Genomic DNA, 23,930 nt, shown 5'->3' on the forward strand with positions numbered 1-23,930 from the left:
GTGCTATTGATACCTTCCGCTTTATTTATAGATCTGCAATCCATTGTGTGAAAAAATAGGATATGTCCTAGTGTGGATTGGCCAATAGACATCTATGGGTTCCATGTTTTTTGTAGATGTCACCAATGTCCGTGAAAAACGTGGATCAAATATGGGCAAGCTAATAAAAAATTCTTTAACAGTTCAACTAGAACTGTACAATTTTAATGGATGCGGTTGCAATACAGATGCAATTATGGATCATTTTTCACAGATCACATAGTAAAAAAAGAGGACTTGAAAAATCACTGAACATGTGAATGAGGCCTTAAACCTAAATCCTTTCCATCCAGACATATTCAAAATTGTGTACCACTGCTATAAACAGTGTATTTAAATATTGCATTAAAAATTAGCATTTTAGTGGATGCGAAACTGTAATTTTTCTAAAGCCTCCATTTTTTTAATTTTGAAACTTTTAAAAATTTACTTTTCAATTTTTTTCCAGCTCTGCCCAAGGGGGGTTCTAACGTTTATGTGTATTGTGAAATTTTGGTTTTGTAATTATGAGGTAAAATTGTGAAAAAATATGAAGATTAAGTTAAAAAAAGAAAAAAGTACTTCCATTTTGAATTTGGCACCTAAGTACCTTAATGTAGTGGTGTGGTAATGGTGGTGGGTCTAATTCTAGAGATGGGGGCTATAGGGATGCAGCAGGAAGCAGGACCATCTCCTAATGCATAGTTATATGTTGTGGGAACAATAGCTTGTTCGTTAATATATTTAGGCACCACATTCAAATTGACAATTGGGCACAGTGTTGCATGATTGTCATTTTCGGAACAAAAAAAACTTTACAGGTATGACTTAAATATAGTTCATGATGGGAGTTTTAGTTTTGGTGTCTTTACAGGATGCAGAACTAAAACCACCATCAGGCCCTGCTGGCAGCTCATGATGGGAGTTGTAGTTTTCAGCTGGAGAGTAAAAGATTGGTAAACAATACTTTGGGGACCTCAAAGAACCTTAAAAACCAGAGAGGAGAGAAAAAGGCAGATGATGATAAACTTTCATTGACTTCCAGCTAACATCTGGATGCTAGTGTTCCTGCATGCTTTTTTATTGCTGTTTTTCCGAAATTTTAAGGCGCTGTGAAGCCAGCCTGATGACATAGCCGCTGTATTAGAGCAGAGCGTGTTTCTAAACAGAGATGAGCAGAACCTTTCGACATTTCCTATTGCATTATCCCTGTATGTTACATTTGTAAATGAAATCGAATGGTCTTTTCTAGTGAGTGAACTTACCGATGTTAGTGGGTTATTACTGTACTTTTAATGCCTATAGCATGTAAATTGTTGTCTATTTTGTAGGTAATGGTGGAACATCAAATTTATCTTCAAGATTTAATGCTAACGGCAACACGCCATCTTCAAATGCTGGAAGCCTTAATGGACAGAGGATGATTTATGGTCCGGAAGGAACAAAGTGGGTAGGGCAACCTTCTTTATAGATTTATAATCAACATACAGAAGTGTTGGGTTTTACACACACACACACACACACACATGTATTACTATGAGGTACAGCCCCACTGGTTGATCGGCTCACATATTCCTCGACAAGTGCTGTGCTTTTGCGTAGCGCTGTTCTAAGCATTAGTTGGTGCCCCCAGCATTTGAAGCCCCATTGATTTAATATTGATGGAATAGTCTATTAAGTACGGAGAAGTAGGGGGTGGGGGTGTTGTAAAAAATCATTATAGACAGGGGATGGGGGAAAATAAGAAGGACACTAAGCTTACTGCACCCAGTGCCCACGCTGGCTGTCCGGAGCTCCCGGACCCGCTGGCTGTTATCTTCTCCCAGGTTCCGGGTGCGTCACAGATGGGTGGGATTTAGCCCGCTCAGCCAGCCAATCAGTGACTGCAGCAGTGTCCTGCCCTAGTCACTGACTGGCTGACCGGGGCATCCATCAGTTGGGTCGCGATGTAACCGGCGGGGAGCTTAGAAGACAGCCGTCTGGGGTCCAGGAGCGGAATGTGGCACAAGGACAGGTGACTATAACTTGTTTTTCATTTTCCCCTCACCCCCAGCCTGTAATGATTTTTTAATTCCCAGACGAAGTGCAACTTTTAAAAACCTTTTAAAATATGCCTAATTTTAGTATTCACCCCAAAATTTTCATAATCTGGGATTTGTACCCAATTTATTATTATTAAGTCAAATAAACTAGTGCAGGTCTATGTCTGGTCACTACCAGGTGAATGTGTTTGGGATATTTTTGCAGCTATTTTTTTTTCCAGCACATTTGTGAATATTTTGTTAAATTAGTCCTATTCAGTTGGGTAAAAAAACCAGACAAATACTCTGAAGAAAAATCCAAAGTTGTAGACTGAATCGTAACTGTCCCCTCAGGTGTTCTGCAATATTATAGAAAACCCTTCCTAACTAACGTCAGACCTATTATTATTATTAGACAAGCACAGTCGGAAATTTGTCACAAATCCCTTCCAGTTAAGGTGTTTCCTCCCCAATCTCTCACATCTGGATGCTCTGTGAAATGTTTATGTGGTTTATTTTCTAAATTGCAAAAGGTTTTCCACTTTCATACACAACTGATTCCTAAGAATTTAAAAATGTTTTTTCCTAAGATTTAAAAAGAAATTTCTAATTTCTAATTTCCAATTTGCTCCCTCTGTATTATGCATAGCAAGAAGGAAACGAGCAATTTTCAGAATTCTAAATGCATTTAAAGGGGTTATCTAACAAAGACAAACTTTGTCTATAGAAGTAGCTACATTTACTCTACATTTCCATGGCCGATGCAGGAGGACTGCATTGCTGACCGTGGGCTTTATCCACAAAATCTGTCTGACTGTCAGGAGTCGGATCTGAGATGTTCTGCAGTCACCATATTTGCACAGGCACTTTCTTTGATAGGACAGCCCCTTTAAGTGATATTCTGACTGTGTTCAGATGATGAATTGTTGGTTTCCTTGGTTTCATTGATATTTTTCATTCATTTCTATTGATTAGGTTGTAGATTTAAACCGAGGAGTGATTCTTAACACTGAAGGACGATATCTTCAGGACTCCCAAGGAAAGCCCCTGCGGATAAAGTTGGGAGGAGATGGACGAACCATTATTGGTAAGAGGCAGTGATTTTTTTTTTGTAAGAAATCAACAGGGGTTGCGATTGCAGTTTTTCAATATACCCTATTTTTTTTAAGTTTTCTATGTTTAAATCCATGTTATACAATGTTATAGGGCCAGTTGTTGTCTCACTTCACTATGCATGTGTACAGCAGTTGCACATCCAGTAGCAGGGGTCCTGGGGGTGCTCACATTGTATGGTCAGCTCTCCTATGATACAGCACCGAAACCTCTGTAACCAAACAGGAACATTATACTGACCGAATTGTTACGTAACACAGAGCATTGTCTCCTGGTAAGCTGCAGAGCTGATAATATAATTATTAAACGTTAATAATATAATTGGCCTAATTGCCCTCAGCTGATATACAACCTGCATGATAAACAGACATCTTTCCTTGCGTGAGCACACAAAGGACTGGGACTTTCTGTGCTTGTTTGGTTTGTTTAAATTTATTTTTATACATTTCATGATAATACATCAGTGAAGCATTCACCAATATACCCTTCCTCCCTACCTCCCCCCCCCCAAAAAAAACATTAGAGAAAAGATAGCTAGAAAAAAAAACAACAACAAATGCATAGTGTTTGCAAGATGCTCTAAATGTTCCGTGTCTAACAATAAAAAGTGTTAATAAACAAATAGATGGGTTTAGGGGTCCCATCAATGAGTTTAAAGACATCCTCTCCTGCCCTGTCTGTATTACTAGATACTTGTATAGTGCCCATAGGCTACCCTTATAGATATCCCTTGTAAAAAAAAACAAAACAAAAAAAAAACATAGATTTTCTGCAACTGATCGGTCACGGACACAGCCACCAGTCGGTGGCCGCCTCACCCCATTCACTTGTATGAGCTCAGTGACTTTCTTTCAAGTGACTATTTAACCTTTATGTGAATTGCTTGAAGGGTGTTTTAACAGACACCGGTGCTAGGGAACATTTTTGTATAATTTTTTTATTTTACTTTTCATTTTTACACATTATTTATACATCATTGCTTCTTGACAGATTTAAATGGCACCCCAGTTGTCAGCCCTGATGGGTTACCACTCTTCGGACATGGAAGGTTCAGCAAACCTGTAGCAAGTGCCCAAGACAGGCCGGTTCTGAGCCTTGGAGGAAGACCTCTTAGGGGTCTCGAAGTGGCAAGAACAACCAGGCCGAGCACCACAAGAAGGACAACTATTCCAACCACAACAACTACAACAACCCTTCCTCCAACAACTACCACCACCACCACCACCACCACTACCCCCGAACCAACTACTATAGAACCAACTACTGAAGAACCATTTATGCCTACCTGTGCTCCAGGTTCTTTTGCACAATATGATGAGGAAGGAAATATGATTATGGGAGCCGATGATAAGCCTGACTGCTACACGGAAGGTACCGGAAACTACTCTTTTTAGCACAAAGTGTGCCACAAACCTAAATAAAGTAATTTATAGTAAAAGGAGAAGTCCGGGCAGACCTAATTTTTTTCACAAGTGCGAGGTCCCGTAGCGGGGTCCCACCACAACCACTGGCTGGCTAAGCAGACCTGACACACCACAAACCGGGTCCCCACTCAGACCAGGAAGCAGGATCAGACCGGCGGTATGTGGCCACCGGTGCTGGAGCCGGGGAGGTGATGTTATTTCTTTAATCATCCTCCTCCCGCCACTTGTGAAAAACAGAGTTCTGTCCGGACTTCTCCTTTAAGAGACAATTTTTTTTTACAGTTAACAGTGTTTAAATGGCCCTACAATATTTTTTTCCATAATACATTAGAACTTTTTTGAATTTGCTGTTATTGTCTTTAATTGTTTGTTGTTTTACCAGATAGCTACTCTGGCCAAGACCTAATTGTTACAACGGAAGCTGCAGAAAGTGTGACCTTCTTCGATCAAGGTAAAAATTCATGTGATGTTGATTTAAGTAAAACTTTTTAAAGATGTGTGTGGGAGCACATCCTAAATCTTTTGCCCGGCTTAAAGAGGATGTACCATCAGGTACATCCTTTTTAATCTGACCCAGTGATAGAACAGCACCATCACGGGGAAGCCAGTGCCGCGGTTCGTTTTTCGATCCACAGCCCGGTTCACGTGTATGGCATCGTTCTATCCACAGGTCCCGGGCCGAAGCTAAAGCACAGGAGACAGGCCGCCCCGCCCCCAGTGGGAGGAATCCCCCGCCCCTGTATGACGCGGCTCCATTGATTCTAATGGGGCCGCATCATAGAGGGGAGGGAAATCCCTCCCACTGGGGGCGGGCCGGCCCGCCTCTATCCGGGACCCATTTATAATGTATTATAATGTGTAAACTGGTCTGTTGCATTGGAAGTTGATTGACATCCAGGAAGTGAAGGAAACTGGTCTTCAATCCACTCTGTCTCCTGCTCCCTCTTCTGCCCCCCCACAGGAGACAGAGATCATGTGACCACTGTCTCATATTCAGTTTAGTTAATGAGCACAGACTGAGGATGCAGACATGACAGGGGGCGGGGTGTGAATGGAAGGAGGCGGGTCATGGGCACCACAAAGACTACTGGGAAATGTAGTCTGATAGCAGTGCAGGTGAAGAGGAACAGCAAAAACATATGGAGCAGGCAGAAAACTGCACCAGCGGAACATTACTACTGAACAACCACATGAAGCGTGTCAGAGGGGGGGGGGGGAGGGGGGGAGGGGGGTAGATAAGCACCTAGCATTGTTCGGAAGTTTTTTTTTTAACATGGCTGCCAAGAGTTCTTAGAGTCGTATCTGCAGACTACTAGCAAAACAGTTTTATGGAAAATTGGAAAACTGTGATATATTTTTCACTTTTAGATTATGACCTGATTGAGACCACTCGTCGCCCAATACCTAGAACAACAACCCGGACTCCAATTATTATTGAGGAACCAGAAATGAGGTCATTTGAGGACAATCTAGTGTCTGAATTTGATGCCACAGGCAAAAAAAGATTTAGTGGTATGTACCATACTGCGATACTTTATCAGTATTTATGTGCCATTTATGTTGATGGTTCCTAAACAGGAACTAAAATACTGCATGATGATAGTTTCTGGAAACTGGAATGGTGGGAGTCGTGTATTGCTACATAGCAATTTTTATTTTTAAAGGAATCACATCTTTAATGCGGCCAAAAGTCCAGTATTGGCTACTAGAGATGAGAGATAGTTTAGATAGTTCTAAACTTTGCAAAAAAGTTTGGTTCTGAACCTAACTTTTTGCAAGGTTTGGAACTAGTTTGTAAAGATGGCAGCCACACGTATTAAAAAACATATTTTAAAAAAGGGTATGCTCACCTGTCTACACTCTATTGGTGTAGTCCTCTGGGTCTCCGGTGACCCTCGTTGTTCATAGCCGCATCCAGCTCTCTCAGCCGATGGTGCCATAGTAGTGATTGGCTTAGTGGGCTATCACTCTCCACAGTGATTTGTTGAGCAGGATTTTGGAGGCTTCTGGGGGCACTGGAGTCCGGAAAAGGAGGGCACCATGGGGACTGGTAAGTATTAAGAGCGGACTTTTTGACAGACACTAAAACAGCTAAACTGTTTTAGTGCAGACCGTTTAAGGTTCAGCTTGGAATAACCCAAACTTTAGGTGAAAGTTAGGCCAACCTGATGGACAGAACTATTGAAAAGTCCGGTCGTCTCTATTAGCCACTTATCTTTAATTGCCAGCAATTACAAGAAGGGATAGATTAGGCTTGTACCTACATTTTTGGAGCTTGATGTGCACCTTTGTTGCCTCCGTGTAAGCTCTGCTCTGCTATTTATCTATTGTCTAGTCAACATTTTGGCAAAACATGATTCAAAGATATTTAACTCCTAGTAGCCGGGAGGGATCCTAGAGCCTAGAGGGACCCAAAAGATCTCGGGCCCCGATGAGGAGACCAGGATTAGGGATGTGATAATTCGGGGTCCTTATTGCAGATTTTGTTTAGGGGGGCTATGCTTCTGTGTAGCGGTAAATAAAAATATAAGATGATTATGTTTATATCTATGAAATCTTATTGACTATGGAGCTACTTTCTTGTTTTCCTAGCACCATACGTATCATATATAAGTAAAGACCCAAACACTCCATGCTCCCTGAATGATGCTCTGGAACATTTCCAAGTGGAGAACCTGGCTGATTTGTTACCTAAAGAGATGAAAGATGGAGTCCTACCACCCCAAAACATCTCCTATAATATCACCGTTGTGGCCGTTGAGGGTTGTCACTCCTTTGTCATTCTGGACTGGGCGAAACCCAAGAAGGGTGATTATGTCACAGGTAAGAGTTTTACTTTACCAGATGTGTAATAATCTATAAAACCTGGTGATATTGTGTGTTTTGTTACTTTATATAAAATTATTATATATACAAGCCACGCTGATACCTCTGAAATTAGAGGAGTACAGTGGCGAAAATCTTTTTCTTTCCAATTAACTGGTGCCAGAAAGTGCCAGAAAGTGCAAGATTTGTAATTTACTTCTATTTAAAAATCTCCAGTCTTATCAGCTGCTGTATGTCCTGCAGGAAGTGGTGTATTCTCTCCAGTCTGACACAGTGCTCTCTGCTGCCACCTCTGTCCATGTCAGGAACTGTCTAGAGCAGCAGCAAATCCCCATAGAAAACCTCTCCTGCTCTGGACAGAGGTGGCAGCAGAGAGCACTGTGTCAGACTGGAGAGAATACACCACTTCCTGCAGGGCATACAGCAGCTAATAGGTACTGGATAATTTTAAACAAATCTATATAACTTTCCCCCACCAGTCGATTTGAAAGAATTTTTTTTTATGCCGGAGTACCCCTTTATTAAATGTCCCCCTTACTAAAGACCACACTAAAATGTCTAAATATCTGTGATTGCCTGACATAGCACCTACATTGTAGAAGATGAAGAAGACTGCAGAGGCTCAAAATGGCAGGAGATTTGATTCGGGACGAAACTTAAGATGATTTTGATTTTCGACGCATTGAAGTGATTACAAGAGTTACTGCGAAGGTTAAGAGACGGGCTTGTATTTTCTGTCGAGTAGAAGTTAGCTGGATAGCCTGGGACAGACGCCAAGATCAGTAACAGTAATAGCCTGTTATCTCTCGTCAATGTGCAGTCCTTACATTCTCCAAAATTCAGAATATATGAGTGTTATTTGCTAGAATGGAATGTCTGGAAAACATAATATTTGACTTGGTTTGAAGGCAGGTGGATGAGTGCCAATCTGTTAGTATGGACATGATCATAGAAAATGGAAAAAGAAAATGTAAAGTAATAGTAATGAAAGTTAAAGACTAAAATCGAAGACTAAAATCAGCAGGCGGGGGGGGGGGGGTGAAAATAAACATGTAAACTCAACTCTCCTTATGCCTCCGCTGCGACGTTCCAGGGTACCAATGCCGGCTGCAGGATGACATCTGCAGCTGGAAACTGGGTACGTCATGTATAGAGATGAGCAAACCGGTTCGGCCGGTATGGGATCCGGTTCGGATTTTTCCAAAAATCTGAGTCCGATTGGATTCGGATTTTTGGAAATCCACTCCGATTTTTTTTTTCTTGCTTTTTAAAATGGCAGCCACCATTCTAGAAAGCAAAGGGACAGCAAAGGGTGCACAGAAAAAAATGTGCTGTATAGATATACAAGTCCTATACTTCTGATCCTGAGAGACAAAAATACCTGGTGCAGGAGTATAGCATAAGAGTCTTTAAAAAAGTGCTATACATATAGACAATTTCTATACTTGGATCCTTCTGATGTGTGTATATCACATCCGTCTTATCCTGACAGACAAAAATACCTGGTGCAGGTGCTACTGCTGTGCCTGCCCTTGCCTCCGTGTTGACTACTGCTGCTCCTGTACTGGCCTCCATGTTGGCCACTGCTGCTCCTGTCTGGCCTCCATGTTGACTACTGTTGCTCCTGCCCTTGGCTCCATGTTGGCTACTGCTGGGTCTTAACTGGCATCCATGTTGACTACTGCTGTGCCTGCCCTTGCCTCCTTGTTGGCTACTGCTGGGCCTTAACTGGCCTCCATGTTGACTACTGCTGTGCCTGCCCTTGCCTCCATGTTGGCTACTGCTGGGCCTTAACTGGCATCCAGGTTGACTACTGGTGTGCCTGCCCTTGCCTCCATGTTGGCTATTGCTCAGCCTTAACTGGCATCCCGGTTGAGTTGACTACTGGTGTACCTGCCCTTGCCTCCATATTGACTACTGCTGCTCCTGTACTGGTCTCCGTGTTGGCTACTGCTGCTCCTGCCTGGCCTCCATGTTGGCTCCTGCTGCTCCTGCCTGGCCTCCATGTTGACTACTGTTGCTGATGCCTGGCCTCCATGTTGACTACTGCTGCTCCTGCCCTTGGCTCCATGTTGGCTACTGCTGGGCCTTAACTGGCATCTATGTTGACTACTGCTGTGCCTGCCCTTGCCTCCTTGTTGGCTACTGCTGCTCCTGTACTGGCCTCCGTGTTGGCTACTGCTGCTCCTGCCTGGCCTCCATGTTGGCTACTGCTGCTCCTGCCTGGCCTCCATGTTGGCTACTGCTGCTCCTTCCTGGCCTCCATGTTGACTACTGCTGCTCCTGCCTGGCCTCCATGTTGACTACTGTTGCTGATGCCTGTCCTCCATGTTGGCTACTGCTGCTCCTGCCTGGCCTCCATGTTGGCTACTGCTGCTCCTGCCTGGCCTCCATGTTGACTACTGCTGCTCCTGTTCTGGCCTCAAATGACTATTGCTGGACCTCCACTGGCCTTCAATGACTACTGCTGCTCCTTCACTGCATTTGTGACCTTTTTCCTGCATAGACCCTATAATGGTGAGTTTCCTGCATAGACCCAGTAAAAAAAAAATGACTTTGAGATATTGAAAAGATAACGATTAGAGATGAGCGAACCTGGAGCAGCTGGAGTCCATCCGAACCCGAACTTTCGGCATTTGATTAGCAGTGGCTGCTGAACTTGGATAAAGCCCTAAGGCTATGTGCAAAACATGGATATAGTCATTGGCTGTATCCATGTTTTCCAGACAACCTTAGAGCTTTATCCAAGTTCAGCAGCCCCAGCTTATCAAATACCGAACGTTCGGGTTTGGATCGACTCCAGCTGCTCCAGGTTCGCTCATCATAATGATGTTACTGACATGTAGAGCCCTAAATTCAACCAAATACACTACCCCCGTATCATATAGATGCTTTAAACTATGAAATCCGAAGAAATCCGAAATTCAGTCCAGCCGAACTTTCCGAAAAAATCGTCCAGTCGGAATGAACTTTTGAAAAGTTCGCTCATCTCTAGTCATGTACCAAGCCCTTCCGGCAGCAACGTCACAGCCCAGCAGTGTCCCGCCCTAGTCACTGATTGGCTGAGCGGGCAGTGACTCAGCCGGGCACGTGAGGTTGCAGCTTGCAGAGCTGCAGGACACCGGCTATGGTGAATGGGACCATGGAGCAGCGCTACGAGGCTCGAGGAGGGGTGGAGTTTACAAGTTTGTTATTTTCAACCCCCCCCTCCTGCCGATTTTAATATTATCTAATAGAAAAAATGTATTTATCGCCCTGTAAACTTCTCCATTTATTCTCCTATCTGAATACTGTTTGTAGTCATTCCATTACTATCACTAAATATACAGCTGTTTTTTCTATCTTGGAAATTGTTAAGATATTGCCTGCTGGGGTTTCTTAAGGACAGGCTTGGGAAATACAGAATTAGAAGAAGCCCTATATCCGGCACTTTAACTCACCCTCATAGATCTTGCTCATTTTGGGGTGTCTGCTTTTTCATATTTTTGAGCCCTAGGCGCTATTGGTTCCTAGTAAGCACCTCATTTATGGTTACTCACACACAGGGCCGGCGTCAGCACAGAGCTTACCTGGGCAAGTGCTGGGGCCCACAGCGCCTCTAGGGGCCTAGAGAGGGGCCCGGTGTTCTGATGTTCAGCCCCTCACTGTAGTGCAGGATGAGCTCTGAACATCAGAAACAAACAAGGAGCAGGACCTGCCAGCGTCCTACAGAGAGAGAGGGATGAAGGACCTGATCACATGACCGGCAGGTCCTCAATACTACAGTGTGGAGATCGGCCAGGCAGAGAAGAAGAGGGAGAAGACTGAGCTGTAAGTGCTCTGTGTGTGTGTTTGTGTGTGTGTGTGTGAGAGAGAGTCAGTGTGTGTGTGTGTGTGTGTGTGTGTGTGTGTGTGTGTGTGTGTGAGAGAGAGTCAGTGTGTGTGTGTGCGTGTGTCATTTAGTAATGTGTGTAATTAAGTAATGTTTGTGTGTCAGTCAGTCACGTGTGTGTGTTTCAGTCAGTAGTGTATGTGTCAGTAATGTGTGTGTGTATATTAGTGGTGTCTGAAGTGATTGTGCAAAGTGGATGGATGAGGGTTCCGCTGAGTTGCCCAAGGGGCCGCAAAAACCTGGAGCCGGCCCTGCTCACACAGACATGGGACCTGAGAGCGAGGAGCGTAACACTTTACCTGAATAATCAAGCATGATTCTATCCATAAAATATGCAAAACAAGAGTCCATGGAGCCTCGGTTGCAAGTTTCAAAACACGGGCCTGTTGCAACGGGGTGCCTCCATGATGGGGAGAGCCCCACACCACCCTGATACTGTAGGTAGCCCCTTAAGTCCCACTCAGTTGCGAGTATTGAAACGTAAATAGGGGAAACAACTGTGTGGCCCCTTTTTGTCAAAGTCTAACTCAAGGTACGAGTATTACGATCATGACAAGGGCTTGCCAAGGCAGACATCCATCCACAAGCCCTTGTCATAATCGCAATACTCGCACCTTGAGTTAGACATTGACAAAAAGGGGCCACCCAGTTGTTTCCCTATTTATGTTTCAATACTCGAAACTGAGTGGGACTTAAGGGGCTATTTATCATGGGTGGTGTGGGTCTCTCCCCGTCATGGAGGCACCCCGTGGCAACAGGCTAGAGATATCTGGCTATCCCGTGTTTTGAGACTCGCAACCGAGGCTTCATGGACTCTTGTTTTGCATATTTAAATTTTTGGGGGCATCAGTGGAGACTCTCGATTGAGTACTTCATTGGAATTTTTTCACTGATCTCCTTGAGTTCAGTGATTACTGTGTTTTGTTATCCGTAAAACATAGAACGCTAGTGCTGACCATACTAGGATACTGCTGGAATTTGGCCATTATAGATCAGTAAAAAAAAAAATCCAAATTTTTTAAATCTATTTATTTTTTGTATATTTTATTCCTATTAAAAAATGTAATAGCTTAATGCTAAACACACAGAAATGAAGCCGGGAATGCTGGCAATTGCAAGTATTCTCCTCATTCATTCTTTTCTAAAGCTATTATAGTTTTCAATTTTTCTATATTTTAATTTAACATCCTCCGAAGGACCAAAAAATTTTAATTCCGAATTTGAATTTGAATTCCGGGTGTTTTCCGGAGTTAAAATTCTCTGTATTAAATAGGCACTCTCCGCTCTTGAGTAGGGGGCACCTGGTAAAATGCTCGAGTCTCCCACTGATCTCAATGCAGCACGTTACTCGAGTTGAGCATTCGAGCATTGAAAAATACTGGACTTGAAGTCTCTAGCCGCCCAACACTTCATTATGACACGTCAAAAATTTGTCTATAACGACAGGTACACTTTAAGATCTTACTTCTACTTCTTCTCTGACATGGTTCTATAGTTCTAGAGCTATAAAAGGGAAGAATCAAGATGACTAATGGTTAATGTAAATAGTCAGATTATGGCCCTATATTGTAACCACAATCAGACTGCCATTGAGGTACATAGTCTCTTCTGTGACTCTACCAACCTTTCATTTCATATGGAAGTTTCTCAGCTGGAAATCCAGAAGAAAAAACTTGGCGTGTTCCATCAATCGCCAGTCTCCAGAAGTAATGTTGAGCGGAGAGGCTGAACTGTTCGGGTTTGGCAGTCTATGGCTATGTTCACATTAAGTGAAAAAAAAGAGAAAAGGCCTCCGCTTTTTCTTTTTTTAAAATGACGTTCGTTATTATCACATCGTAATTGACCTCTATGGAATGCATTGAAGTCAATGGAATGACGGCCGTCCAATGCAAACTCTGTATTAAAAAACGGACGCTGTTTACACATACATCAAAATAGTCATGATCAATGATGGCATGACAATTATGTCTTTTGCAAACAGCGGATGTTGTTTTTTAGTTGTTCACACACATTTTTTTGTTTCTTCACCGTCTTTACTATTAAATTCTATGGACTTCTCAACTAAAGACAAAGGGCAATCAGTCCACCTGACCTAGAATAATGGACCGACAGCCGTCACTGCACTGACTGGCGGCCAAAATACAAAAAGACGGATGTTATTTAAAAAAGAAAGAAAAATGTCATGTGAACATAGCCTATAGCCTATAACTGTATCCAGGTTTTCCAGGACTCTCCAGAGCTGCATCCAACCTCTGCGGGTTGTAGGGTTCAGAGAACGTTCATGAACCCGAGCGGTTCGGCCTCTTCGCTCAGCACTACTCAGAAGCAATTTCCCCGATTAGCATTATTTCTATAGTAGAATATCTAGAATACAGGTCTGACAGAATGTGTATGGCAGCAGATGGACACCTGTCGCACATGCTCCACACAGCGTGTACATGAGCCCTGTCTCTGGAGTTATTCCTTTAGGGTATGTTCACACTCTGGAAAAGGCAGGGAATTTCAAGCTGAATCCGTTTTAAATTTTATGCGTATTCCGCTTAAAATTCCGCCCGTAAAATATGTACAGAGCAATGTCCCATCGTGTTCAATAGCATCTCCTCTCTGTTGTTCATATGATGGAATTTACCCACGGACTATTCAGCTGCAGATCTCCTATCCACCCAATTCATGCCAATTCTTTGGGCGGATTCCGCTAGAGCAATCCAATAGAAGTCATTAAGGCTTTAAATTTCCGCTTTCCACTCAAAATCCGCGCCTATTCCGCCAGAGCTGAAGAAGAGGAAGTTTCAAGCAGAAAACTTTCCTCTTCAATTCTTCTCCTGTTCCTCAGTGTGAACAGACCCCAAGTGTAATCGCTCTACTGTACAAATGTTGTTTTAAGTATTTTAAGTAAAGTAAAATGTATTTGACACAAAAAAGTTGGGCAGACATCTGTTTTCATGCTATTTGCTCACAGTTTAGAGCGAGTTCACGTCCAGCTACTGCAGATGGAAATTGGAACCGATCCAGATGTGCAGCACATGTCTGTGATTGGGAAGAATAGATTTTTTGAGAAAGAATATTGTAAAAATACATGTTGCTCCAAAACTAACTGGAGAGAGAACATTGTGTTACATTTCCATAGCTAGAATACGAGATTTATAGAACTTTCTGCTAGTTACATAACTGCCAAACTTTCTCTGAGTTGGTTCTCTTGGGATAATGTACTCAACTTCCAAGCCTCGATATACTTCTCGAGGGCTACATGGAGAATGTGTTTTCCTAACAGCTCATGAATGCAATCCTATAAGTCCATGATGAGGTCCTCCCATGATCCTTTACTACGTGTAAAAAGTTCTACATAAATATTGATCTCATGAAAGGAACGTCCACTGGCCAAGGAGTGAGCGTGAGTGGAGATTGAAAGTTTGAGGAAATCTTTACTAAGTGCTATTAGTTTGGGAAAAATTTGATGTTTGTAAAAAGTTAGTCCCAAAATTGAAACTTTTGATCTGGAATTTCCCAATAGTGCAACGTTTTCAGGTGTAGTAATATATGAGGTCATATTGCAGGAGCCACAAAAATCTATGGGAACGGGCAAACAATTACGGGAGACTCTAAAGGACTATACCAGCGTCATTTGGGGTTTTTCCATTATGATTTATTTAATAGAAGTAGAAGATAGAAGAAGTAGAAGAAATAGAAGTAGAAGATTGCGGGCGGCTGACTCTTGTACACCCACCAATCTCCATGTCGGGCCCCTGGCTTCTGTATTATGAATAGAGCGGCGGGTACAGCACATGACCCACAGCTTTATTCATTCCTACGGAGCCAATGGAAACAGCCGAATATAGCGCTTTTCACGTGTATTCTGCTCTTTCCGTTGCTCCATAGGAATGAATGATACAGAAGCCGGGGGCCCGATAAGGAGATCGGCAAGGAGTCCAGAGGTCGGACCCCTGCAATCTCCTACTTTTCATTCATTTTTGTGGAATACAGAAAATTATATATATAATATACTTGTTTATTACCACCTCATGTGCACAGGTATAAGCATGTGTCTTTTTCCAAAATTCCATAACACATCTGTACTTTACCTTTCACCTTTCTTCATGGTCTATACATCGGCATGTACATGATTTTGTTATGTGGGGTTATGAGATGTATAATAAAAAAAAGGTTTGCATTTCTTTCTGTTACTTTAACCAATTTAGCAATTCAAGCAGGTATTATATAACTTGGCCACCTATTTGGCTCTCCGCATCTTCCCAGCTACGTTCCATCCATGAGTTCACATCCTACCATCAGTCTGCCCAGTTCACAAATACTATATGGCATTGATGCCTGTATAAGTAGTATTTTAAGAATGACTTGGGGCACTCACCAGTGTGAACTTCAGCCAACGTTCATTGCATATAAAAGATCATAGGACATGGGAGTTACTCAGACAGAGCCTGGAGGAAGCTCTGAGTAGCGAAATGGCCATCACCTGTGTCCGTATCCTATGTTTTTGACTGACTGAATATGACTGAATATTACAGTTTATTCAATAAACATTGGCTGAAGTTCACACTGGTGAGTATTCTTAAAATACTTATTCTTAAAATACTACTGTTACAAGACAGATGCTGGACAGACAGAGTACCATGGTATGGGATCTGTGGAGTCCTGAGTGCCGTGTGGGATCCCGTTCGGGTAATGCCATCCTGACTTTTCTTTTGCTTTTTGTAGACCCCCTCTGCATCTCTAGTGCTTAAAGGGAATCTGTAAGCTCCTCGGCCCTACCTGAGGTGCTGACAGTGCGCTGTGGGTGTCAGGCCCCTAGTGAGTGTGTTACCTTTTGTAAATTTGTCCCTGCAGTGGATTATGAAAAATCTTGCATCTCCTACTGTAATGAAGAGTCAAAGAGGAGTTGTGGCCCAGCATTTGTGCACACCTCACCACTGCTTTCTCCTCCTTCTTCTTAATGAATAATCAGTGCTGCCTGGCCTCCTGCTCGCTCAGCTGTCAGTCAGTATCTGCCAACAGAGGAATGATCTGCAATCAGATATAGTTGAAACTCCTTGTCTGTGTAGGAGCTGTGGTCTAGGGTTAAATCTCCTGTCTAGAAACCAGACCCAGTTTGTTTTCTTTGGTTCGAATCCCCTCATGGAAATTAAATAAATGTATTCATTTTCTCATTATTGTATAATTTTTAAAAGTGCAAAGAATTTCCAATCAGGTCCTAATTATTGTTGTTAATTTGGACCTAAGGAGAAGGGGGGAGGAGTTGGCAGAGAGCTAAAATAAGAGCCGGAGCAATGAGCAGTGAGCGGTGCTTGGAGAGATGGGGATGTCAATGAGTGATTGGCTGGGTGAAAGAGTCGTTCACTTACTCCCCCACCAGCCGCGCGCCTTAGCCTTTGTTTGCAGCTACTTTACACAAGTACACAACCCTTGCCATCTATCCTGTGCTCTGGTGTTTGTACACTAGTGAGTTTGTGGCACCTGTGATTGGGCACCAGATGGCAAAGTGGCTCCTTTCACCCTCTGGCACACAGATCTGCACCTGCATATCCTATACAAAGAGACTTATTGTATTGAGTTGTATTGTAATGATATTGCTTCTTTTTATTGTTCACAAGGAACCGTCATTTGAAGCTAAAAACACTGAATGTCCTCGTTTTATTTACTGAACAGGGTACTTGGTTTACAGCGCATCCTATGACGATTATTTGAAGAATAAGTGGTCGACAGGCACTGCAGGAAGCTCCAACTATCCGATTGAAAACTTGAAGCCAAATACAAGGTAATAATGTAGCCCTTTGGTTGCAGATCTGATCTGGAAGAGTCATGTTTGTATTAATGGGGATGGCCACTTGCTTCCAGAGACAGCACCGCTCTTGTCTCCAGGTCAGGTGTGGTTTGCAATTAAGCTCCATTCACTTCAATGGAACTAAGTGGCAAACCCCACCCAAACTAGAGACAAGAGTGGTGCTGTCTCTGGAAGAAAGTGGCCATGTTTTTGTAGCGCTGGATAACCCCTTTAACCTGTTCAATTTCTTACAGGCGTTGTTGCATTACAGACAGCCCTTTCACAATGCAGATAGTAGTGTGATCAGCTGAGAGAGAAGCTACAAGTCATAGAACACACAAGGGAATCTGCACATAGAACAGACAGGCAGTGTGGGGCGGGGAGGTTGTATAACCACAGCCCATTATTGTATAGACTCCTCTACTATATCACTGCTTCTATGGTCTCTTAGAGAAGACAGACATTCTGTACACAGAGAGACATACAGAATAGAGTGGTGCGGGGAGGGATCTCAGGGGATGATGTAATCCCAATAGTGGATTATAATAGGTCCCTTTCAGGTGGTAGTCCGGGGCCCTGAGCTCCTGAGGGGCCCATGGCCACCCAAACAGACTTATACTTTCAGTGGTGTATTATCTCCAGACTACATTTCTGCCATGATTTGCATAAAAATCACTGCTTTTTACCGCAATTTTGCACAAATCAGGGCAAAACTGCAGCCAGGAGACAATGCAGTAACATTAGAGAATATATTGAAGGACCTTATCATGTGACAATGATGTCACCACAGGTTCTTTACAGGCTGCATTATGATGGAAAAAGACTTTAGTTAGTGCCACCATAGTTACAGTGGGTTTTAGGGGGCCCAAGCTTGGTGAACAGGCCGGGGCCATAGTAAAGTTAATCCGCCCCTGTGTAATCTTGTAGTTTACAAGAAGTCAGTAACACAGGAGAGACTGAATCCATTCCTTCCATTGCGGTTTGTACTAGAGGCGGCTCAGTGCACCAATATTTCCTCCCCTCGGGGCCTCAGGCCGGGGACAAACTTGATTATGAAGTTGGCACTTTACTGAGGGGAGGAGATATTGGTGCTCTGGGGGTGTTGGGCCCCCCTCTAGTGCACCAAACCAGAAATTTGCATAAGTACAAACCGGAGGAGATCTCAGTCAACTACAAAGTCGCCACAGTGGTGGGACGCTTACTCTTCTCCTGTAGATATGGTGCCCCAGAGTCTGTTCACTCTATGGTGGCCATAAACATGATTTCCCCTATCTACCTAGACCCAGATACCATGAATAAGAACCAGGCATTTTTGAAACGCATCGGTTGGTTTTAAGATTTGCAACAATAAAAATATATAACTTTTAAGAGAGTTGAAGGAATTCAGTCTTTTTCCTCTATAAAGTTCTAATACAACTTATCTGGAAGCAGAAACTGAATTTTATACCCGTGCGTTGAAATGCAATACGATGAGAATAACTTAGAAAGTCTTTCTTTGTCTTGAAAGCCATAGCAAAGGATATAACTAAATTAAAGTGAATGTACAAGTATAACTACTCTGGTTTGTCCGGTTGTGTGCATCGGAGGCGGGCCAGTGCATCGATATCTCCTCCCCTCAGTGATGCGTCCCTTTCAGAATCAAGTCTGTCCCCGGCCTAACCCGTCACTGAACGGAGGGGCAGGGCCCGCCTCTAGTGCCCCAAACCAGAGGAGATCTGGAGAACCGGTGGTGACAGAAGGAATGGACATCAGCTGCACCAATCAGGTGATATTGAAATCTTATTGAGTAGTTATAGTGGTACTTTCACTTTAAAGGGGTTATCCAGTGCTACAAAAACATGGCCACTTTTCCCCCTCTCTTGTCTCCAGATTGGGTGGGGGTTTCAAACTCAGTTCCATTGAAGTAAATGGATCTTAATTCCAAGCCGCACCTGAACTGGAGACAACAGAAGGGGGAAAAGTGGCCATGTTTTTGTAGCATTGGATAACCCCTTTAATATCACAATTCTAAAAACTATTATAAGCAAATAATATGCAATAAATTCAAACATTTCTTAAATATTGTATTTTCTTATCAAGCTAAAGTAGATTTTTGTGTAGAATGATATTGTTCTATTCCCTCTGTAAGTTAAGCTGAACCTGTTCCCATAGCACAGAATCCTTGCGGCTGGCCCCTGCCACGTTGTGTACTTTGCTAATAGGAAAAGAATGCAGACAGCTTTCCCTGGCACTGGATGGAACACGTGTTTCAGGTTGCAATGGGATAAGTAATTCTCCACTTTGAGAGAACTCATAATTTTGGCTTGGAAAAACTGTAGATATTAAAGTTTAGAGGGGAAAAAAGCGACATGTATAGCGTAGAAGCCACTGACTAATGGTGAATCTGTAAACTGACTGTGTGTTACGGGGTGAGCTGGAAAATGGGCCAAATCTAACATCTTTACACTTGTGTTAAATGGAAAGCCAAGGTTTATGCTGGATCTTTCAGCACCTTGGGGTGAAGCCGGGGTCATCCCATATAGTTCTATGGGATTCTGCTCATACTATACGCAGTATGGACAGAAGCTGGAGAAGCAAGCTGTACTGCAGCTGGGAGTCCGACATTACAGTCACCCTCAGATGGGGGACCGAGTTCTGAAATCAAAGAGTAATTGTTTAAATATTTTGATAGATGTTTTAAACACTTTGTTCCTGATTTGAAGTTTAGAAGAATCATCGGCTTTGGTTTCCATTAGAGATGGTTGAAATAATTGTATCGTTTACGTGCAGTGGCTTATTGTGTATCTCTATGAAGTTAAAGGGGGACTCTAGGGAAAAACTTTTTCTTTCAAATCAACTGGTGTCAGAAAGTGCCAGAGATTTGTGATTTACTTCTAAAATAAAGATTCTCCAGTCTTCCAGCACTTATCAGTTGCTGTATGTCCTGCAGGAGGTGGTGTATTCTCTCCAGACACAGTGTTCTCTGCTGCCACCTCTGTCCATGTCAGGAAGTGTCCAGAGCAGCAGCAAATCCCCATAGAAAACCTCTCCTGCTCTGGACAGTTCCTGACATGGACAGAGGTGGCAGCAGAGAGCACTTTCTGACACCAGTTGATTTGAAAGAAAACATATTTTTGCTGGAGTACCCCTTTAAATCTGTTAGTGATAGTGAAATCCTGTTTTCACTTTACTCAAATAATTGAGTTAGGCTACATAGTTTTTCAGGACCGTATATAACATCTGCAATTATCCGCAATCATCCATAATCCGTATTTCTTGCGGATCTACAAAAAATGGGAAAGTGATGGTTAAATAAGTAGGAATGGTTTAAATTGATTACTCATCAGTATTTTTTACAGATTTGCAGACTTTACGGACATTTCAGCCACAAAAATGATGGATCCGCAAAAATTAGGGACACTCCCATAGACTTCTATGGGACAATCTGTGCTGCATTTACAGCGCGTACTAGAGCTTGTCAGTACTTCTGTCAGTAACCAGTTAACAGTGAATGTCGCCTTAGTTTGCACATTTAAAGGGGTTATCAAGCTTTTGAGAAAAAAAAGTAATACATTAGTACAAGTAAGAAGAAAGTTAAACTAAATACATTCTATTATTTATTCTTGTGCGTTTGGCAGGGGGCCAGACATCAGCAGGGGAACAGGGGACAGACATCAGCAGGGGAACAGGGGACAGACATCAGCAGGGGAACAGGGGACAGACATCAGCAGGGGAACAGGGGACAGACATCAGCAGGGGAACAGGGGACAGACATCAGCAGGGGAACAGGGGACAGACATCAGCAGGGGAACAGGGTACAGACATCAGCAGGGGAACAGGGGACAGACATCAGCAGGGGAACAGGGTACAGACATCAGCAGGGGAACAGGGGACAGACATCAGCAGGGGACAGATATCAGCAGGGGAGCAGGGACAGACATCAGCAGGGGAGCAGGGGACAGACATCAGCAGGGGAGGAGGGACAGACATCAGCAGGGGAGCAGGGGACAGACATCAGCAGGGGAGCAGGGACAGAAATCAGCAGGGGAGCAGGGACAGACATCAGCAGGGGAGCAGGGGACAGACATCAGCAGGGGAGGAGGGACAGACATCAGCAGGGGAGCAGGGGACAGACATCAGCAGGGGAGCAGGGACAGACATCAGCAGGGGAGCAGGGGACAGACATCAGCAGGGGAGCAGGGGACAGACATCAGCAGGGGAGCAGGGGACAGACATCAGCAGGGGACAGGGGACAGACATCAGCAGGGGACAGGGCACAGACATCAGCAGGGGAGCAGGGGACAGACATCAGCAGGGGAGCAGGGGACAGACATCAGCAGGGGAGCAGGGGACAGACATCAGCAGGGGAGCAGGGGACAGACATCAGCAGGGGACAGGGGACAGACATCAGCAGGGGAGCAGGGGACAGACATCAGCAGGGGACAGGGCACAGACATCAGCAGGGGGCAGGGGACAGACATCAGCTTTTGGCTGGTCCCAGCCAGTGATTGGCTCAGACAGGCCGTTCTGAAGCCGCAGTGCGCTGGACCGGGAAGGAAGCAGAGGGCAGGAAAACACCGGGAATGCCCGTGTAATAGCACCCATACAGACACAGCCTAATGACAGGAAAGAGATAAAGTGTCATCTCTACTCACTTTAACTCCATCTGTGCAGTGCTCCATTCTTGCATAATATTGGAGACAGCTGAAGAAAAGAGGTGACTGGAACCGCCACCTTGTCTCTCTCTTTTGGGATTTCGTTGTGTCTGTGTATTAGCTAAAATAGAAAGCAAATACCTCAGCCAGACTAGACAGGACCATTCCTGCAAATACCTCAGCCAGACTAGACAGGACCATTCCTGCAAATACCTCAGCCAGACTAGACAGGACCATTCCTGCAAATACCTCAGCCAGACTAGACAGGACCATTCCTGCAAATACCTCAGCCAGACTAGACAGGACCATTCCTGCAAATACCTCAGCCAGACTAGACAGGACCATTCCTGCAAATACCTCAGCCAGACTAGACAGGACCATACCTGCAAATACCTCAGCCAGACTAGACAGGACCATTCCTGCAAATACCTCAGCCAGACTAGACAGGACCATTCCTGCAAATACCTCAGCCAGACTAGACAGGACCATTCCTGCAAATACCTTAGCCAGACTAGACAGGACCATTCCTGCAAATACCTCAGCCAGACTATTTTGGAGTTTGATTATTTTACCATTTTACATATAACTTTCTTACAAAATTTAGTTGAAATGCTCATGAGTAATAATTTAGGGAAAAAACTTTGAGTGCATACAGTAGTTTCCAGATCTGGCTCAAAATAACGTCCGTCATTTCACGTTTTTTTTTTTGAGCCCATCATTACAATGACGCCCGTAAGTACATTATTTTAGTTCAGGCCCTCTTGGGTGAGATTCTTTTTTGTAGGGGCATGGCCCGATTTATTAAGGTTTATGACTGGAAACAGGTGTAAATCAGACAGAAATCTACTGTAATCTAGAGTAGATGTAGACTTTTTCACAATGTCTGTGCAGGGCCAGCTGGCTGTACCAAGAGACATGCACCTCTCAGTAAATCCGTCCGGGAAAAATGGGGCAGGGCCTTTTTCAAGACCGGTATACGGGTGCGCCAGCCTTGATAGATATCCCCCATTGTGTTTTTAGTGAAATTGTGGTAAAATGGTACAATGTTATGGCGATTTGCACAATTGAAGAAATTAAAGCTGCATGTTTACATGGAATTATAAAATAAATAAAGTACAATAAATAAAAAATAAAATTACAATAAAAAAAAACAAATAGAAACACTTGCAGTTCATCATTGAACCTTGTGTTATATTAGAGTATCATATTGACAGTTCTGTGTTAGGAAAGACTTCAGAAGAGAAGGGTTTAGGGGTAGTGATTTCTGACAGCCTTAAAATGATTCACCAGTGCAACCAGGTGGTGGGGAAAGGAAAGAGAGCCGGCAGCTTCGTAGTGAATGACTAGAGCCAAGGGTTATGTGCCGTATCTGCCGCTCTATTCAAAACAAATGAGCCGGGGGGCTGATGTGGAGATCACTGCGGGGGTTACAGGTTGGGCCCCCCATGATCCTGTTCATAGGGAACCAGAGTTAATTTTAAGCTTCTCATTATTTATGAAGGTGAAGAATATTTTTGGGCTCTTTCTTGCTTTCTGTGGCAACCATTTTCTTTCATCTTTTGCTGCTTTTTTTTGTCTTTTACACAATTTATTTTTCTTGTTATAGAATTTTTCTGTATTTGTTCATGACTTTTTCATAATAATTTGAAACTAATATTTTCTTTATTTTAAGATATTACTTCAAAATCCAGGCAAAGAATCCACATGGTGTGGGACCCATGAGCCCCTCTGTAACATTTGTTACAGAATCAGGTATGGGCATAAGCCTAAATCTATTATACTAAGAGTAAAAGATATATATATATATATATATATATATATATATATATATATATATTAGTTTACTATACTATAAAATAGATGTACAGTTCAAATAGTGCAGATAAATGGATGCAGTCTCCATAATGTGGTATTATAGAAATGATTTTGTTATATAGGTTATTTCCTGTTTAAGGCTATGTTCACACTACGTAAAAGTACGGCTGTTGTTGCCATTGGCAACAACGGCCATACTTTATGCATTGCCTACATTTCTATGGGATCCCGTCCGGAGCGTATACACATCGTATGCGCTCCAGTCGGGATCCCGTGCGGTGCCGCAAATAACTGACATGTCAGTTTTCTGTGGCCGCAATTCAATGAATTGCGGCCGTAGGAAACCCTGTCAGTTCACACAATGAAGCGAGCGGCTCCGGCCACTTGCTTCATTGTGTGCTGTGTGAGGTTCCGATGCAGGCGCGCGCTGAT

At 43.3% G+C, this 23,930-nt stretch overlaps 1 protein-coding gene across 3 annotated transcripts in view; it reads left to right on the forward strand.

Moving 5' to 3' along the window:
* FNDC1 (fibronectin type III domain containing 1) overlaps positions 1–23,930 on the forward strand; it is an 87,442-nt gene that overhangs the window by 56,734 nt on the left and 6,778 nt on the right. For all 3 annotated transcript variants that reach the window (XM_069954629.1, XM_069954631.1, XM_069954630.1), the window contains 8 exons: positions 1,350–1,468; positions 3,015–3,126; positions 4,143–4,523; positions 4,959–5,027; positions 5,945–6,088; positions 7,169–7,399; positions 16,935–17,043; positions 23,356–23,435. In XM_069954629.1, the coding sequence (XP_069810730.1) occupies positions 1,350–1,468; positions 3,015–3,126; positions 4,143–4,523; positions 4,959–5,027; positions 5,945–6,088; positions 7,169–7,399; positions 16,935–17,043; positions 23,356–23,435 (1,245 nt within the window). The remainder of the gene's footprint in view (positions 1–1,349; positions 1,469–3,014; positions 3,127–4,142; positions 4,524–4,958; positions 5,028–5,944; positions 6,089–7,168; positions 7,400–16,934; positions 17,044–23,355; positions 23,436–23,930) is intronic.

This window comes from Dendropsophus ebraccatus, chromosome 15 (assembly GCF_027789765.1).
Source record: "Dendropsophus ebraccatus isolate aDenEbr1 chromosome 15, aDenEbr1.pat, whole genome shotgun sequence".
Lineage (NCBI taxonomy): Eukaryota > Metazoa > Chordata > Amphibia > Anura > Hylidae > Dendropsophus > Dendropsophus ebraccatus.